The sequence below is a fragment of the Mauremys reevesii genome, linkage group 11 (assembly GCF_016161935.1).
Source record: "Mauremys reevesii isolate NIE-2019 linkage group 11, ASM1616193v1, whole genome shotgun sequence".
NCBI lineage: Eukaryota > Metazoa > Chordata > Testudines > Geoemydidae > Mauremys > Mauremys reevesii.
Window position 1 is genome coordinate 45,299,230 of NC_052633.1, and position 20,628 is coordinate 45,319,857.

Consider the following 20,628-nt stretch of genomic DNA (forward strand, 5'->3'; position numbering starts at 1 on the left):
GCAGGCGAGCTTAAAGCCACGTCTGTCCTCCGGCGGCAGAGCGGGTCTCTCCTGCCGGCCGGCCGGCGCTGTGGGGACTCACAAGCAGAGGCAAGGAGGGAATGAGGGGGGTTGTTGGACGGCATGAGCCCAGCAAGCCCAAATGTTTGCAGCTCAGGGGGTGCCTGCCGCAGGCCTAGCAGCAATGTTTGGGCGAGGGGCCTTGGTTGGCCCCCACCACGCCCCCCAGCACAGAACAGAACAGGCTCTGTTCTGTCCGGACCCAAAGCCCCTCACAGCTGGGCAAGGACAAGAGCAGGCAGGATGACCAGATAGCACGTGTGAAATACCAGGACACTTTTTTTTGGAGGTAGGGGGTATAGTTGCATATATAAGACAAAGCCTCTAATATCAGGGTGGTCCCAATACTGTTGGCATCTGGTCATCTTAGGAGAGGGACAATGAGGGGCAAAGAGACCTCCTCTTCCCCCAGGCCCTAGGGCAGCAAGCCTTGGTCTTCTGGGTAGGCACGCTGAGCCAGTGACACTGTATGCTCCCTCTCTGCCTTCTGGCTGTTGCTGCTCCTGGGGGTTCAGAGGCCTCACTTCCACCTGCAGGGGAAAGTTTGTGAGGTGACAAGCCGTGACTGTGACTGTAGGTTGCTCATAGCAGAATCCTCTCCCATTAACACATGCTTTCATGTCTCCTTTGGGATGGTGGCTAGTACCTTGTAACCTCACCTCCAGGAACAACTGTGTTACACCTAATCTGACTCCTGTCCCCACACACAACTTCTAGCTCAAGGTAACCGGTCCACTAAGCTTAACATAGCTATTGGGAGCTCAAACTGGTGATGTAGTGGGTACTTGGTTTGTCAGCTGACACCAGGATTCTGAGTGTGGTTTTCCATGGAGTAGTATTTCAGACTAGATTGCAGGTTTGCATCATGGAGCATTGCTCTCATCCATCTGAAACTGGAATTAAATTTAGATGGAGACTGGAACCAACAGGGCCTTCTCGGAATCGTTGTTTTAACATTTCTGCTTCAGATACCAAAGCAACATGGCATCCTCTTCACCTTTGTTACATTAGACAAAGTGTTGGGGAATAGTTTTTGCACCTGGACCACAAGAAAGTGGTACATTTAACCAGAAAAGCAAGTTGGTCTCATATTTCTTTCTCAAGACCTTTAATTCCAATTTATAAAGTATCTGAAGTAGCAAATCTGTTTTTAGTTTATAAAGTACCAAGTGAAACTTTAAATCAAGACTGGATGTTTTTCTGAAATATGCTCTACGAATTATTTGGTGAAAATTCTATACCTGTGGAGGAGGTCAGAGTAGATGATTGCAGTGGTCCCTTCTGGCTTTGGACTCTATTAATCTATTATTCTTATAATTCCCTTTAAAAGGACAGACTTGAAAATCATATTTTTATTTGAAAGTATACATAATATTGTTACGATTAACCCTTAATATATTAGAATGGAGAAGTGACAAAAAGTTGGTTTTCTCTGTGCATTTAATAGTTTTGTTTATCATCACCATCACCATCTTGCATTTTGTCTCGTATACTAGCATGATAACATAGGACATGTGATTGCTGTTTTCCAGGCCTTGCTCTGTTGGTGAAGCTCACTGCCAGCTCTTTCCCCAGGCTCCACAGGAGTGTATTTAGCAGTAACATCAGAAACAAAGCTGAAATTAGGGCCACCAGGCAAGCTTAGGCAGAGAAAGATGGGGAAAAAAATGGGACTGTGCACATTTAAGTCTGTTGCCATCAGGCCCACCAAAAGGACTCTTCTAAACAGATGGGATCCAGAAAACAAATGTATTAAATAATTTTTTAAAAATTCAATACTATTTTAAAAAGTGCTTTTTATTAAATTGATTTTTTATCAATTTGAAAAAAAAATCAAGTTGATCTTTCTCCAAACTTTCCAAAATCTGAACTAAAACCTATATTAATACACAAACCATAAAACTTTAGGAAACTGGGAGGGGTGGGGAGAGAAGGGAAAAGTAGTTAGCGACAATGTATATACAGTGAAGGTCACTGTGTATCAAGACTCTTTAATGCTATAGAACAGGAGCCAACAGCTACATTACTTGGTAGACAGACGCAAATGCAGCATTCAGTAATGTGTTTCAATTTTTGGTTCCATAACTTGAGTATAAGATTGTGGGCAGAGGCATTTGAGGTAGCCTATTGTGCACTAGTTTAGGATTATTTTAATAAAAACCATGTTTTAGAAGGGAAACTATGGTACCATACATCATCTCTTTAAGGAAATGCTTCTAGTGAAGTTTTTCATGAATGCGAGTCATGCACACTACTGCATTACCCATATTCCATTGGTTTAGTGCATGCCATGCATCCTCATTTTCAGCAAAATACAGATATAATTCTGTGAGAAGCAGTATTTCATGCCAAGCAGCTGTAGTTTCTGGTGCTTGTTTCACTAGCACCATCCGCTCCAGTGTGAAATTGATGGTTTGGCTGGAAGATCTGGAGATGGGGTAAAACTAGAGACACAGGGAATGGTTGTACTATTTAGCACATTAAAAGCTAATTTATGCAGCAAGGTACATTTTACATCGCAACTTACTGCACTTAATTTTGTTGCAAACTGGGAATCATGCAGAAATGTTAATATATTTTTTTTTTAAATTGTTAACCTGCGTAGTTCCTAAACTAGGATAATCGGAAGATATGCGCTGGCAGGTGCTGACAAACTGTCTTAGAGGAAGCGTTTGTGGCTGTTGGGGTGTGGGTGTTGCAGAAGGCATCAAACTATCCATCCAGCTCAGCTCCTAATGAAGCTGTACTCCACTGGGGCTTAAGAGGCCCAGATGGTAACTGCCTAGAAACCTTCCCCTGCCCTTTCCAAGATAGTACTTTGGTCCCTTCTGGCCCTTATGTCATCGCATGCACCAGCTCCCCCAAACAGCCACACAGTCCCTTTCCTGTGGAGCTCCTAAAATGCAGGGCAAAGTAAAGAACTAGAAAATGCCTTTTGGGGGTTTGTAAAAGGAAAATTGTACAGTCAAGCTGCATTATACTCAAGAAGCTGGTTACAGAGCAGGATGCTATGGTACAAGCACAGGCTACAGCAGACATGCTTCTTCCTCATCATGTCTATTCCCCTTCATCTATGCTCATCTCCATTGTAAGAGACACCCTCATTCCCCAGATACCCTCCCAACTTCACATGGGCTATGCAACCCCTTCAAAAATTTATTCTCAGGTCAATTGCTATCAGCTATCCAGGAAAGAATCTGCTTGAGTTAGGGTGATTGGAGATATGCTGAGCATCAGTGTATCAACATATGTCATTTTCATAGGCATCTGCATTGGATGGAGTTGTGTTGCATTATAAAAAAACCTGTATGGCAATAATGTTCTTTTGTACTCATCACTATTTATGAAAAAAGTATGTTTTTCTAGAATACCTCAGTAATTAATGGCAGTCATATTTCATTTGTGAAGTTTTGCTAGTTCATCGATGTTTCACTTAATATGCACTAAAAATACAAAGGAAACCAGATCCGCATGGGTTTTCTACAATGTTGTCCATTCCGTATATTGACAAAAAACCTTAAACAAACCAGATAGAGTGTAAATGTATTTTTATTATGTAGCAACAATCAAAATATATATGTACTACTGATTTTCCCCCAAATATTAAATGAAAACTTAATACAATTTGCCCACTCTGTGTTCTTGAACTGCTTTGGAATCTGCAAAGACCCTGACACAAAGAAACAGAAGTAATTGCACAACAGAGACTGAAAGGTGTTATAGTGCTGCTCTTAGACTGCAAATGATGCCAGATGTCTTCCATTTAACCAAATATACTTTCCGCAGTCTCTGGTTTCCGAGTGTTAGAAACAATAGAAGAATATACACAGAAAGCACCACAGTAACAGTAAATTCATTATTTAAATACAACTGTATCCAACATTGCTGCTAAACACTGGACAATATTCGAGGTCATCAGCACATCCACATGTTCTTCTAAATGACGTTTGGGATCCTGAAAAATAAATATTAAAGTAAGCTATTAGAGGAATCACTAAAAAATGAACAGTTCAGAGATGACAGATTTCAACTATTTGAGAACAAAGCGAATTAATGGACACTGACAGCCTATTAAATCCCCCAAGGTTTCCTTCCTTCAAGATACTGCATGCAACTTTGATTCTAAATTTTTAAGACCCTGTAGCTCTTCATATTATTCAAAGATGTTATATGTAAGTTAAGAAGCAAATCGGTCTCTTCAGATTCTGGATGGATACAGTGACAGCAAATGTTTTTATGCAATTCCACACATGGGGTGAAATCCTGGCTCTAATGAAGTCAATGACAAAACTCCTCCTTGATTTCAGCGGGGCCAGGATTTCACTCACAGTATCTTAATTGACTCAGACTTTAGAAACCAGGTCAATAAAAACTATACTGTAGACAAACACTATTTTAGAACTAACGGCAAAACCTATACATTGGGGGGGGAGTGGGAGAGAGTGTGCGTGCATGTTCTGGCGGCATGCAGCAGCGTTCAGGGCAGGGCATATAAACCCTGGTAGAAATGGGGGGGGGGCGCTGCCGTCATGTCCCCCCCCCATTACCTTTGGGTATTATTCTGTAAACTCAGCTATAGCTAAACAGAATATGCTAGGTATGCAATTTGAGTCATGGCTCTAATGTTCTTGTTTTTGTAAGGTTAAGACAGACCTTCAAATTTATTTTTGTGGTTATCCTCGCTCCCCGTATTAAAAAGAAAAACCTCAGGGAAGTCTATAAAAGTTAAGATAGAGTACAACAACTTCTTTTGAAGCTATTTTAGCCTATTATTTAAATAGACATTTCTATCACTCAAATATCCATTTCTGAAATCATTTTTGTGGAGGTGAGATTCATACTATTTAAAATAAAAAAATGGGAGTGTTTTCTCATAGACTTCAACAAGGCCAGGATTTCACCTTAGCAATACAAACATGGTGCTCTGTATTTTCAAAGCTGTATATAATCTTGGGTCCCCAATCCTGCAAAGATTTATCCATATGCTTAATTTTACGCTTGAGAGTAGTCTCAGTGGCTTCAAGAATATTACACAGTGTTTACCTCTTGCTGAGTTCCAAGGCTTCAAGGGAACTACTTAGTGCAGGGGTTCTCAAACTGGGGGTCAGGACCACTCCACTCCAAACCCCGCTTAACATCATTATAAATGCTGAATGCAAAATATATATAAAAAAAGTGTTTTAATTCATAAGGAAGGTGGGGGGGGGTCGCACTCAGAGGCTTGCTATGTGAAAGGGGTCACTAGTAAAAAAGTTTGAGAGCCACTGACTCAGTGTATAAAGTTAAGCATGTTCTCAAGTCTCCGCAGAATTGGCGCCTAAGTCTGTACAGTGCTTTGAAAATATTAAGTACCATATAAGTGCTAAGTATTATTAAATTACCTACATAAAATGGATCCATGTCATGTATTCACACAAGTTTACTCTCAGTAGTAAAATTAAGCACATACATAAAACTTTGCAGGATTGGGGAATAACTACATTATCCTCATAGTATACCATAAAGTAGCATATTTCCTCAGTCTATTATGTCATTTGGTTGTACAGAGCCCATTATACAGATATTACAATAGTGGAGACAAATTAAAAAAAGAAAACATGTGTACACAGTAAAGGATCTATTTAAATATTTATTGAGCCTATTCCACATACAAAATAGTTCTGATTGCCACAGATGTCACAAGTCTAAGCTGCTCTTTTTTATAATCCATTTACAAAGTCCTGTAATTCTCTAAGATTTCTCCATTCAAACTAATGACCTTTCCAAATAGAGGACAAATATTCACATCAGCAGCCATGTCTATAGAACTTGGTGTATAATGACAGAGGGAAAAAAAAACACTGAAGAGAAAACTATTTCACTGAATGATTTTACAAGATACCTTTGACAGTTTCTTTTAGAAAAAAAGTTTGATGTTTAAGGAAAAAAATCTGTCTTTTTTACTCTGTATTTACTTAAAAAAATTCTGCACTTGCTTTTAAAGAATTGTTTAGATTGTAGATTACACCTGGGCTCAGGCTCACAAGAAGAGATATTTACAACTGTTCTAGATCTTTGAAAACAATGGTTCTTCCTATATATTTATTTTTGATTGTTTCCTGCTACAGATCTGAATGCTACAAAAGTGTATGAGTGGAAGAAAATTACAGATAAGTTATAACATCAGTTTGTTGGAAGCTGACACAAAAATATTCCATAATCCTCTGAAATGCAGTTCATGTTCTACTACAGCCTGCCATACAAATAAATCCTGCCTCTCCTTTAAGGGAAAATAGTTTTTTTTAAAGCTATCCATTGTTCCTATTGCTCTCCGAGTCCTACTGAACTCGGAGAACAATGTTTTCTTAACAATTTTAATGTTTTTCCATTTCAACAGATTTCTTTCTTTGTCTTTTAGGCTAAAATAAAACATATCACTAATTTAATATCTGTTAAGTCCTCTGTCAGGAGAGTACATCCTGCCATGAGAGAAAGATGGACTTAATTTAATAGCCTCCCCTCCGCCACCCCAAATCTCAGTTATGGTCCTAAACTGTTTTTCTTATGAAGCACAAGGTAACTCGAAGGTGTTTAGTGTACTTGTGTGTGTATTGGCATCAAGCATCAATGTTTCTGAATAGTGGGTGAACTTAATGCCCTTCTACTAGCTCTTCAGTCACAGTGTAATGCACCAGACTGACTGACTTGCCTCTTAAAAAAATAGCATGTCTTCTCCAAAATGCAATAGTGTATTTAGTTTTTTTGTTTGTTTCTTTTTAAAAGAAGAACGATGCAGAAATTACAGGATATTCCCCAGTGGATTATAACAATTTATCCAGAATATACCTTTAAACTTCATTATAAGAAATGTTGTGGCAGACCCTTGCAACCAAAGGACAATTTTGTAACCACTTTGCAGATTACCCACAGACAGAGGCCTAAATAATATTGTCCATCCGGTATAAATTCAAGACCTGTAGGGAATTCAGGATAGCCAGACTATAGAACAGAAATCACTTGCAATGCATGTGACTAAAATAATATTAAAATATATTTAAAAAAAAAATCAGGTTATTTCACCTCACAATAATTCATTACACCTCACCTGCTTGCCAACATTTTTTATTGCCAGCTGTTCAGGTGTCATCTTATCTTCTTCTTCCACAGCCTGTGAAAAATACAAAAAAGGTCAGTGTTTCAGATTTTGTTTACTTGTTCCTAGAGCCACAAGATTATAAAAATATAATTCCTTCTTAAAAATAAAAAGGACAGCAGCATTTCACAGGCATATATTAAATCATAAGGAAAGGCACTTCAATTGCTCAGCAAAGGTGGCACAAATCTGTTAAAATGTCAGTGCAAAAGATTAAGGGGAGTATTCATGTACAGCTTTGTCATCAGATATTTTAGATTTACTCACCAAACTATATTAAAGAAAAATACACTTAGAATTTATAAAATGTTACAGAGGGGTAAGAATTTTGCACCTAATAATCACATCAACAGCTAGATAAAACAGGTTAAAAATATAATGCTCAAAGTATAGCATTAACCTTGTTGTTTCTAACTAAGGGAAGTTTGATTTTTTACTATGAATTTTTGTATTCTAGTTTAAGTAACTTCTATATATTTCTTTAAATAGTTTTTTTTGTATGTAAAGTTCCTTGTTTATTGGTGTTTAATGTTAAAATGTCTGATATGGAGGGTTTATGTCCTTGATCAACTATTAAATAAAATATTAGAGTTTAATATTTTGGGACTACCAATAAGCAAGTTAGACTTTTAAAAAAAGGATTTTTAATACATATGATACATTTTCCTAGTAAGCATCTACACAAGTAGAGCAAGTCTCAATCATTCTTTTATTTAGGAATGGCATAATTACATGTTATGGATAAGTGTGGGCCTGATCATTACATTGGCATAAAAAGTGAGTGAAGAATCAGGCTGTATATATTTAAAAAAAAAGTTCCAAATACACACTATAATGGAAGTATGTATTTTTTTAAATCTTTGATCTAGTAGACTTTGACCGCAGCAATGAAATGAGAAGTCAAATTAAATCCAAATTATTCTGAATTAAGGCTCAACTACAGGAACTCAAGACCCATCTATGACTCAGTAGGGAGAGGGGCGGATTGACCTGGGAGTGTCTGCATGGGGGATGGGAGAGCAGGGGATGACTTTAGGTGAGGGACAGTACCTGAGCCTATGACTTGAGACAAGAAGAGGGGTGGGGCAAGTCGACATCTTTGCCGGGGAAACTGGACAAAGGGAGAGGGGGAGAGAGCCTGCTGGAGGGGTTTTTGGTTTCAGTTTTGGGCTTACTGGGAAGAGGCAGGGAACTCCGAGTCTGGGGTCCAAGATCCTTGCCCGCCAGAGGGACCTGGCTGAGGGGTCCTGGTTGTACCTACAAGCCCTGCTTGGGACTGTGTTCCTGTTGTCTAATAAACCTTCTGTTTTACTGGCTGGCTGAGTGTGATGGTGAATCGCAGGAAGTGGGGGGTGCTGGGCCCTGACTCCCCCACACTCGGTGACACCATCCACTTCAAAGAGTTAAATACAGTTAATGGGACAGATTACACACATCCTTAAAGTACGAACAATGGTTAATCTTTAATTGTAAAAGCAGCAAAGAGTCCTGTGGCACCTTATAGGCTAACAGATGTATTGGAGCATGAGCTTTCGTGGGTGAATACCCACTTCGTCGGATGTATTCACCCACGAAAGCTCGTGCTCCAATACGTCTGTTAGTCTATAAGGTGCCACAGGACTCTTTGCTGCTTTTACAGATCCAGACTAACACAGCTACCCCTCTGAATCTTTAATTGGTTAGCAATCAGGAACTCCATGCTCACAAAGCTTTGGTCTATAATTATAGCCGGTTATACCTTATTTGCCAAATCCACTGAAGTCCCTTAAAAGTTACTCTACTAAATATACAGACTACAAAACATGTACATTCCCATACTGCCCCCAAAAGAGAGTGTTAAAATATTAGTGATCACTGAAGCCTCAAAAGTTATTCGCTTTCAATTATTCAGTGTTCTAGTTAGTATTTATTTTCTAGGACATTACCATGAGCGAATGCAAAGAGATCTGTAATCAACTTCTTATCCAATGAAATTTGCTATTGTCAGTTATTTCATAAGAGCAATTTCAACTTTATTGTTGGACGTGAATACCTTGTTATAATTCTTAGCTAACTCCAGCATCTCTTTCACTACTGTTTCATTGAGTTTGCAATGTTCACTATAGTCCTGAAGTGTCAAACCTTCCATCCAACTCTTCTTATGCAAATTTAACAACATCTGCAAAATAAAGTCATACAGTTTAACATCTACAACAGAACATAAATTTCCAGCTCTATAAAGGTCCACTTGATACAGAAAGTTAATTTACTACACGTACTTGTAGAGGTGTATATAAATGATTCAATAAGATTAGAAATGCTCCAAAAGCATTTTTGATCTTGAACAGTTAGAATATGTGTACACACGAGCAGCTTCTAGCTGGTGTCTATACTCAACATCACTGGATTCTGTAGTATTTTGGTGCAGCAGACTAGCAATTTCGCAGCAGTTCTTTTAAAATGAAAATCTTTTAAAATGAAGTATGAAAATTAATAATACTCAATCAGTGCAGTAGCTCTTGTCTTATTTAATTTTTATAATACAATCTATTTTACACTGTCTCATTTTCAGTTTGTGGTAGATTTTGTTATTGACAATGCATAACTGCATGATAGAAGTAGTCAGGAGAAAGAAGGCTGTTTTAACAGCTAGGTAGAGGACATATGAAGCCTTTGGCCTCTAGGCACACTTGGGAGGAAGTTTGGTGTTGCGGACTAAGCACATTAGGTATGTATTCTGCACTCATAATCCCTGTATTGGAGGACAGTAGGCTGTTGTAGTTGAGATGGACTTTACTAGCAACCAAACCAAGTCATGATTATGTCTTTTATAAAACAAATCATCCCAAAAAATGAATGACAGGAACACATGGACTTTGCATTTTCCCATATCTTAGCATATCTCCATGTAGCTGTCTTCCTAGATTTCAAGATAACTTGTTGCACCTTAAAAGAGCATTCAGGTTCCACATTTAATAGGCTGCCAAGATCCATGCTGTAAGATTAAGTGAGTTTGGGTCTGGTTTTGATGCAATGCCCAGAAGATCCAGGCATTTAAACTGACAAGCCTAAGCAGGTGCTATGATAATTATCTGAGCCTTGTTTCACTTTTCTGAAAACCTGATGGAGCAGAGGAATTGGGAGGAAAGGCATTCCAATACACAAACAATGCCTGTATCAGGGATCCACTGCCCATCACAAGTCAGTACAGGAGGTATCTGCTGTTCTAAGCAAATAGATCTATTTTGTCCCCACTTCTTCAATATGGAGTTTACTGCTGAAGTCTTGAAGACCCTGTATTTTAACTTTAATGCCTGAAATTCATATCTACAACGGAGCTGCTTTTCCATGCCAGGTGGCCATGGAAAGACATGATGAGTCATGAATCATTCCCACAGAACCCTCACTTTGGAAGACAGCTAAAGGAAAGAGACTCACCCCTACAACAATTGAGGTCTTTGGCTAGGATGTCTGTCAGGATTTGTACTATTAAGTCCTTAGTGACTAGAAAGCTTTTCATAGTAGCCAAACTACTCTGAAAACTATTGCTTTGTTGTGAAGTCTAGATTAATCGGGCTTCCACAGATCTTAAACTCTGAGATTGTGTAGACGTGCTCCCCAACCAGGCTTGGAATATTTTCACCTTTCATTACAAAGGGAGATGGTTTGATAAGAGACAAAAGTGGACATTACAGACAACCATATGCAGGATTTTGGAATGAGTGGCTACCTTATCAGAGTCCTGTGAAGATTAGTTAAAGCACTAAGAATTATTATTTACTTGCTCAGACAAGTTCAGGTATGCTTGCAGACTGACAGTTTCTAGTATGTAATTGATACTTAGTCAAGGTTGCAGAGATGTCATTCTCAGCCCACCAAACAAAGTCATTTATGTACAGGAAACCCTTAGATCAAAGATATTTGAACTTTAGGACGTTTGATCATGTTACATGGTTGTATTGTAAAGTCTTTTGAATATCCATAAACATGTCACAAAGCTAAAAGGATAATCACCCCTGAAGAATCTAGAATTGTGTTTCTGAAAGTATGCCTTTGCATCAGGATGAAGATAGATTAGAGACTACCCAAAAGGGAGAGAGGCCTATTGTGGGAATCTGGTTCTGCTGGACCCATCATCCAAATACAGGTAAACAAACACACTGAGCCCTTGAAAGTGTGATTCTGCTCTGAAAAGGAACGTTAGGCTCCTAAGTACCTTTGTGGATCTGGGCTAAATCCCAGTTTTAGGCATCACTGCAATCCACAACACCACCTCCACTAGGCCATCACCTAATCCTATGGGCAGCTATACTCACTCAACACCTAATTTTTTGCTGTAAAAGTATCCATGGTGCCTAAATTTCTCTCTTGGCATACGCACTGCTCTCTCACTTTAGGTGTCTGGATGCCTATCTCCCACCTATGCCCCACTGCAACCCACGAATGTGGGAAAGATAGGCAGAGGAGACTATCTTGCCCACAGGGCCTGATCCAGTTGGTGTGCTCAGATGCTCCTTCCGGAGCAGGTCCCATTTAAAATCAGAGGCTGCTGGACGAGGTGGTGGTGCCCACTTTATGCCTTTTATCCGGTGGTTAAAGCACTCATCTAGGGTATGCGAAACTCAAGCTCGACTCCCCCATCTGCCTGAAAGGAAGAAAAGACTTGAACAAGAGAGTCTCCCACCTCTCAGAAGAGTGCTCTAACCAGTGAGCTATGGGATAGTCTGAGGTGGGGCTCCTTCACTCTCTCCTGTTGAATCTGTTCCACTTTGGATAAATACTTAGTCACCGAGTAAAAAGAGAGAGAGTGCAACACACACGCGCGCACGCACACACACACACACACGCGCTCTAACCTGCTGCTAACAGCACTCATTGGGAGGAGGGAGACTCAGTCTAGTCACCCTATTAAAAGATTACTTACTTATACACACTGGAACAGCTTCAACAGGAGAGAGTGAGGGGGCCCCACTTCAGAATATTCCATAGCTCAGTGGTTAGAGCACTCTCCAAAGAGGTGGGAGACTCCTCTGCAAATGCTTTCTTCCTCTCAGGAAGAGGGCGGAAGCGGGGGAAGGGCAGCAGGGGCAATAGAACCCATCTCCCCCATATCCCAGGTGACTGGGCTAAAAGGTATAATGAGGACGTCACCTCTACCTTCTCCTGTTTTTTGTGGAATGATGCAGGTGCCTAACTCATTCTTGCATGAAACTACTTAGGTGCCCTAGCCACCTCCTTCCAGGAGAGGAGTTCCTGGCTGTGGATAGCTAGCAGAGATAGGTGTCTCCCTGCAACCTGGACTTAGGCTCTTATCTCCATCAAAGTGGCAGGGCTTAGAACACACCCCTTTCATCAGCATCTCACACTGGCTAGCTTAGGTGGCTCCTCACATAGCATGCTGGCTTTTGTGGCCTGCATTCTCAGGCACCTCTCACCGCATTCATTGTATAGAGAGTCTAGGTGCCTAACTCAGGCTTTGTGGACTGCACTGTTGTTCCTGTGATTGTCTAGGTGCCTACTTCCTTTTGCAGTTCTGGGCCTATGTGAATTTAGCAGCCCCTATTTCAACAGATACACTTTCTGAACTGCATGTTTCATCGTTCTTTAGTGATAAAAAAATTTATTTTATTTCTACTAGCCAAAGAGCCACTAGTCAAGCTGCAGTCTGTTTTGACTTATGCATCTTCAGCAGAACTATATAGTTCCAACTGTAGAGTCAAACTCTGACTTTAGTTAAACCCAATCAACTCCAATGTAGACAATAAACATGTACAGGTGTAAATGAGGCAGGAATATGGCCTTGAGACTCTTGACTACTTTTGATTATGAATAAGCCAAGAACCACCTCAGATCCAAGGCTGAGTTTTTGGGACTGGAAGTTGAAAAAAAAAAAATCTTTTTAACTGAGCAAATTTGACATAGAATTCACTGACACTCAATGGGCATGGAACTGCACAATGCCACTGCTCCAGAGCAAAATAAGTTAAGCAGGCCACTACTACTAGATATTTGGAGAAGACTTGAGGAGCTCTATCCAGACAAAATGAAAGCACCTTGTATTGGAAGCTATTACAGCCTATGCACACTTGAGATACTTTTGATGTATCGCTCTGGAACTTGGAATTAGGTTTCCTCAAATTACTCCTGCAAATCTATAGAAGGTATAATGCCTGCCAGACTCACCATCCAAGACTTGAAACTTATAGTAATCCTGTTCACTTTTCTCAAGCACAACACAAAATGAAGGTATTTTAGGATTAAATACAACTTTAAAGTATGACAAATGTAGATACTATAGACCAGGGTGGGCAAACTTTTTGGCCCAAGGGCCACATTTGGGTGGGGAAATTGCATGCAGGGCCATGAATGTAAGACTGGGGCAAGGGGCTGGGGTGCGAGAGGAAGTGCAGGGTGTGGAAGGAGGTGCACAGTGTGGGAGGGGGCTCAGGGCAGTGGGTGGGGCAGATGAGAGGTGCAGAGTGCGGGGGGCCTCAAGGTAGGGGGTTGGAGTGCAGGCAGGGGGCTCAGGGCAGGGAGTTGTGGTGTGGGGGTGCAGGAGGGGTGTGGGCTCTGGCCCGGCACCGCTTACCTGGAGCAGCTCTGGGATGGCAGCGGCGCGCACTGGGGCCAGGGCAGGCTCCCTCCCTGCGTGCCTACTCTGGCCTCGTGCCGCTCCGGGAAGCGGCTGGCACCACATCCCTGCGGCTCCTGGGGGAGAGGGGGCAGAGGGCTCCACGCGCTGCCTTCGCCTGTGGGTACCTTCCCCCGAAGCTCCCATTGGCCGCAGTTCCCTGTTCCCAGCCAATAGGAGCTTCGGGGGAAGGTACCCACAGGCGAGGGCAGCGCACGGAGCCCTCTGCCCCCTCTCCTCCAGGGGCCACAGGGACATGGTGCCGGCTGCTTCTGGGAGTGGTGCAGGCCTTGCAGCGCCATGGGGGTGGCAATCCCGTGGGCCGAATCCAAAACCCTGAGGGGCTGGATCCAGCCCACGGGCCATAGTTTGCCCACCCCTGCTATAGACAAAAAACGTTATCAAGTTATTTGTATATGAGATAGACTTTTTTCTAGCTACTTTTCAGATCCTTCTGGAGGAGATGTAGTTTGCTCAAGAGAGTTCAGCCTAGGCTCACTTTGTGCTTTAACACATCCATAAGATGACATGGAGAAAAAAGTGTTAGGGAATCATAACTCAAGATATCAGAACTTAAAATTCAAGTTACAAAACTGCAACATGCCACAGGTCAGTTTAAACAGTTTGTAAAGTGGTTTCTTTTACTTAAAATAGAAATATATATGCAACCCCCCCTTACCTTCTGTTCTAGTTCATTCTTCCTATAGTTGATAGTAATGGAGTAATAATGTCTGTTCAGTCCATGAATTAGAGCCTATAAAAGTTTGTGGGAAAACAAGTTACTATCATAGATATGAAAAATATTAGTAAGAAAGTGACTATTTAAAGCAGTCAACTTGAAATAGTTTTGAAAACATGTTATAGGTAGCATCAACCACTATACCTGCTCCTAACAATCTTATTTTCCTATTTTTTTTAAAAAAAGTTGCTCTCTCTCCTCCATTTCCACATGAAAAATTCACACAAACAGGGAAACAGTACAACTATTTGTAAACTGCGGACATGTTCAGTAAACAAACAAACATTTTATTTTCTCTCCAATTTCTTGTTTCTGGTAAACTTAAGTCATACTTAAAACAGGAGGTAAACATTTTTCAGTCATAGGTGTGATTCTTATGTTAACACAATGTACATTTTAAGGCATTGCTTGGATTAAGATGTAGTTTTTAGAAACAATTTGTGTATCAACATAACAAGTCCTTGTCAGTTGTTTTGTCCTCAATGTAAAAAAAAATTAAAAAAAAAAATGAAAAATTACACCATGCAACATTTAAGAAGTAGAGAAATATTTGATATTCCAAATTATATTTTGATGATTTCACCTATTTATTGATGTCTATTCCTTAAAGCTATCCATGGCTAGCGCTTGTTCCACAAAATGCAAGTATAGCTTTTCATTCTAGTGCTTCAAAGTCCTACCGCAATTAAAACTTACGAGTTATCAAAGTTGAAAACAGATTTTTTGCATGTATCTGTATGCTATACAAAGAAATACTTAAACAGTTACATTTTACATAACAAACTATAGTTAACATACATTTAGTTCAACTGCTGATTTTCAAAGATACACATTTAGCTTTACTGTAGTCAACAGAATCTCAAAACCAAAACACTTGTCTATTTATTGTTAGAGTAATTTCAGCCTTCAGTTACTGAAAAGTTTTGTAGTTTCATTTAACATTCTCTCTCCCCCCTCCCCACCCCCAATTGAAAAAACGGTACCCTCTTGTTTTAACTCAACTGTAGATAAGGGGAGGCTTTTAAGAGCTCCTAAGGGATTTACGAGTACAAGTCCTAAATAGACTGACTTTCTCCCCTGAAATCATTGCGCTTCTAACAGCAACAGTTAATTCAACTTAGGTGTTATCTGAGCAAAGTGCAAACACTTAAAAAACCCTGCTCCACTACTCCTCTCAACAATCTTGAAACTGTACTGTTAGTCACTACAACAGGTTAATTGGAATCTCTAAAATGTACACCTATTTGCAGTCTATATTTTAAAGACATTGTTCCTTAAGTGTTTTGTTTCACTGAAAGATTAATGTGTGTCATGCAGTACTTAAGTCCCATAATATTAAAGTCTTTATTAAGCTTGCCTTATGCTTCACAAAATGACTGATAAAATATGGGGGAGGGGGCATGTGAAATCCTAATCCCACTGAAGTCAATGGGAGTTTTGCCATCAACTTCAATGCAATCAGCATTTCACTCAGGGACTTTAGAACATGTGTGTATCTACATTTGTTCTCTGTGAAAAGAATAAGTCTTAAGAACTCGTATATGTATACATTTAATTTAAAACTTCAATATTTTAATGTAATAATAAAATATGTAACTGATCATTGCTGCCTTGCAATTAGTGAAAAAACTTATGTCTGAGATATGCCATGCTGCAATGACAATGATCTTAGACTGTGGAGATATTACTTAACCTTTTGCAAAAAATAATGAAGCAGTATGATACTATGGGGGTTTACAAGAGAGGTCATTACATACAGCCTAAAAAAGCCCAGTAATATATTCTCTTGAAACAGGCAAGCATGGGCTTGCCTGTATCCACTCAAAAACATTAGTAGGTTATTTCATACTCATTATACTTTGCAGTTTTCACAGACTCAAAAATCAAAAGCAAAACACTTCAACCTTTTAAAACTAACTATTTTACTAGTATGAATATTTTTGCTCATTTTTTCCCCCTCTATAAAAATTGTTTTAATGCATAAAATAATAAAAGCTACCAATGTGTTGAAGGTAGAGGCTTAACAATGGCTAGCTGGTATCTCCCCAAACATAGCTATCTGATAGTAAAAGTTGAAGCATATAATTTCAGTTCTACTGTGGCTACTAATAATGTCTTTCAGTAGGCCATATTTAGCAACATACATTAGTATTACTGTTCACGTAAATAATCTTCAGAGAAGTAATTAGGCTTCCTGGTCGCAACTATTCATGCCTTTTACAATACATTTAAAAATAAAATACATTCTTCTTCAGGGGGGAAAAAAACAAACACTCTTAAAAAAAAAAAAGTCAAGGCACAAGAATATAGATAAGGCATTAATCACTCAGGAGGATACTCTTATTTTAGAACAGAAGAAGCTTCCTGCAATGAAGGTTTGGCTTCACTGAAGACCAGAGTATTGACCTTAATAGTCAACACTAGAAACCAAACAGAGTAAATATTCAAGAGAGAAATTCAATGTTTTAAACTTTATACATTCTCACAAAGATATATAAAAACATTACACTCAAGTAAAGAGGATTACGCTTGAAATGGTCAATTATACGTTCAAATGATTTATTCCACCCCCCCCCCCACACACTTCATCAAATTACAAGATCACCAATGTAATAACCAGAGTTGGAGATGGAATATTTGTTTAGGACACATTAAAAAGTTGAATATATATTAAGCAAAAAACCTGTAGCAGTAAAGCAAGTGGAAAGACACCATAATGATTAATGGATAAGGCATTTTTCAATGGTTGCTTTAAGAGTATTTTATTCTTTTACACATATAATTGGGATGCTTACAGTAGATAATAAAACACCATTTACTCATCCTGGCTATAGGAAAGCTCAAGCTTATGTCAACAGGAGCAGTTTTAAAACTGCAATACTGAAAAAGGATACCATTTGCCCTCTCTTGTATCACTAATATGATAAAGCTAAAAAAGCTAGAATATTGTGCTCCCAAATTCACACACAAGTTTTTCATTTTATAAATCTGTATTAATCTTGACATTATCTACTTAAATTCTGTGTTTACATCTGACTATTTTAGAGCTCAATCCTACACTCATAAATTAGGAGTAGACCTATTCAAATATCAAGTTAAATTTTATATGCACATTAAAATACTGCAAGGAGGGACAGCTATAATTTGTATGTTATAACATTTTAAGATACTTGTCACATCAATACAAAACAGAGTTTATCATCATCAAACACTGAGTCTACCTGGATAGATGGCTTGTTTAAGTGACCCAGATTTGAAGTTGTTTGTCTTGGTTCATGTCCCAAGACCATCATATTAGCATTGATCAATCTGAAGGCATCAATAACAACCTGTAAAAACAAGACGTCAAGTCAATTCTTTTTAGAAAATGCAAGCAATGGTGCCAAGCAACAGTGGACAAGGCATGATCAACGCTCATCTGGTTTTGGCCTTTTTCCAGAAAATCTTTTAATTATAATATTAATAAAAAAGAACCTCCTGCTGACTGTGCCATCAGCACACAATTCTTTACATTGTACTGTAAGGTGACACCAATTACTACATTTTTCATGGAACGATTACGTTTTTGTGTACTTTTTATCATACACCATTGAAAAGATCAGTAGATATACATACTAAAAACTTCAAAGGTATGTATGTTTGTCACCTAAATCTTATCTAATCAAAATGAATGACAGAGAGAGAGAGACTAAAACTGAAAGTGAGCACAAGCTAAGGGACTGTGTCTAAAGCCCAGTCCTGTCACATCAATTACAACACCACAATACTTGAAATGACAACAAAATTATAGCCAGCAAGGAACTTGCCCCATGTATTCCCTTCTAGTCAGATGCTTTTTGCTTCTTGTGACTAAGAAAGGGTCTATAAACTGTCTGATGGATTAAAAAGTCCTTGTCAGTGTCATGCTCAGGAGTAAGAAACAGAGTAAAAGACGACCAAGGTCATTTATGATTTAAGGAACATGGAAGGTAGTATATCCAGTTATTTCATTACAAATGAAAAAAAAAGTAGAGCTTCCATCTAGCCTATTTCTATGCTTTGCTCAAATTGTTCAAGAAACCTTTGCAAAGAACTAGTTAGTGGCTTCAGACAATAAAATAATCACCTAACCTGCTGCTAGGTGAGGTGAGATATAGCTTAGAACACTGCAGTTCAAAAACTGTCCTTGTCACCCCCAACCATCATTAGAGATTCATAACTACAAGCTAAGACTTTGATTTATTTAGCCCCTAATCCTACAACCACACCTGTGCACATAGAACCTCACACCTATGCAGAGCCCCATTGAAGTCAATGGGGTGCCACATGGATGTAAGTAAGCATCTGCTCACATGGTTTTGATTGAAGTGTTGGAGCCTTATTTTTAAATATTCTAATTTTGTCATATTCTTAAACTGGATTTATGCTTCATAGGTTTTAAGAGCTTACATTAAAATGCCTGAGACATTTCCACTGCCGTTGTACTGTAATCTGTATTTCACAAAATACTACATGGCACCGAGACACCAAGGTCTAATATACTGAGAAGCTAAATATCCCATTGTTTTATAATAGCTTATTCTAGGTAAGCAAGAACAGAAGAACTGTCCATATTTTAAAAATTATTTTAAGTGCTACTCACCAATTCAGGACTTCCCTTCAAGTTAAACAAATTAGGGTACTACCCATAAACCTACTTAAGTGGGAGTGTAATGCAATTATAATATCATGTTAAAGGGCACAGAGAGCTAACAGAAATGAACTGGCAGAGATTAATATGGAAATTAAAAAATATAATTATTTACAGTATTTTAAACGGAAGGCAGCCTAATAGCTATCTCGCATACTATACATGTCAAAGAAGCTGCTTAAGGTCACATCAAGCAAAACATTGCCATGGTTGATATAAGTATCAAAGACAGATAATGATATACAAAGTAGTGGAAGAAATTTGTACCATCAGAAGGACCATATTTGTTCACTTGTGCATGTGTGTTGACTACATGGTCCATATCCAATTTAGGAAGAGTCCATGTCTACTGCTAAATGCATACAGCACCAAGTACATCAGTGATGTTCAGTAAATAAGCAGTTATACGTAGATTGGAAATTATAAACGTTTAAGATTAAATTTCCCACATGGTCTATCTATTAAGCAGTTATAAATTAGTGACTTGTACAATCCTGGACTCTCAGCTGATTGGCCAGATCCTTCTGCATCTTGTTTCTTAAAGTTGCCTTCAGCAAATATGTCATGATTCTGCACCTCTTATTAGAATTTCAGTGACCCAATTTATGCCAGATAGCATGGTGACAGATACCTTATAAATTCTTGTTAAAGATAAAATCCCTTTCCCTGTGACACACACACATACACCTTCCTTCTCTTAATTAAATAGATAAACTGGTTTAACACACACAGAATTATTTTAGCACATGGAATTTTAATCTTGCTAAAGAAAAGTTTAATTCCTTTAATGATTTTGTAAGCCATTAAACTTCATTCACCTCTAAGACATCAACCATTCTCTAAAAGAGTTCAACGTATCTACTGTTTCATCCTTGTAATTCAAAAAGATCAATTATCTTTTTAATGTTCACAGCAGATTTTACTTTAACTCAGACAGTTTTAAGACTCGTGTTTGTATATATAAAAGTACATCTTATTTTTTCAACTCCTGAAATTACATTTTAACAAGATGTTCTATTTTAGAAACATCTGCAAATGCCCAACTATAGTAAGTAAAGAGTACAAATAAAGTCTCCTCCAGAGACTTCAAAATAGGAAAATCAAGCCAATAAAAATTTACTCTGAGGAGCAAGATGCATTAACTTGGCAGAATACCACAACTTAGTGCTTCATCATAATTTGACTTCCTAATGGCTACACTCCTAGACTGCAGTTTAAATGAATGCTCCACTAGATTCCATGTTTCCTTTTCAAGGTACATTTTTTAAAGGAAAACTAAAAGTCCTAACATATTAGGCATTGCAACACTGCTTTGATACTAAATCAAATATTTTAACTACTGTTCACAATGTCACATTTGGATAACTTTCATAGCAAAATATATTAGACAACTAGCTGCTGAAATATTTAAGAACTAT

The 20,628-nt window shown here is 38.7% G+C and overlaps 1 protein-coding gene across 2 annotated transcripts in view; it reads right to left on the reverse strand.

Annotated features, from left to right (window-relative positions):
- Positions 1-3,593: 3,593 nt before the first annotated feature.
- PSMD14 (proteasome 26S subunit, non-ATPase 14) overlaps positions 3,594-20,628 on the reverse strand; it is a 63,067-nt gene continuing 46,032 nt past the window's right edge. For both annotated transcript variants that reach the window (XM_039495202.1, XM_039495200.1), the window contains 5 exons: positions 17,763-17,870; positions 14,482-14,556; positions 9,225-9,350; positions 7,145-7,207; positions 3,594-4,015 (listed from right to left, as the gene is read on the reverse strand). In XM_039495202.1, coding sequence (XP_039351136.1) covers positions 3,917-4,015; positions 7,145-7,207; positions 9,225-9,350; positions 14,482-14,556; positions 17,763-17,870 — 471 coding nt within the window. In that variant the 3' untranslated portion in view covers positions 3,594-3,916. The remainder of the gene's footprint in view (positions 4,016-7,144; positions 7,208-9,224; positions 9,351-14,481; positions 14,557-17,762; positions 17,871-20,628) is intronic.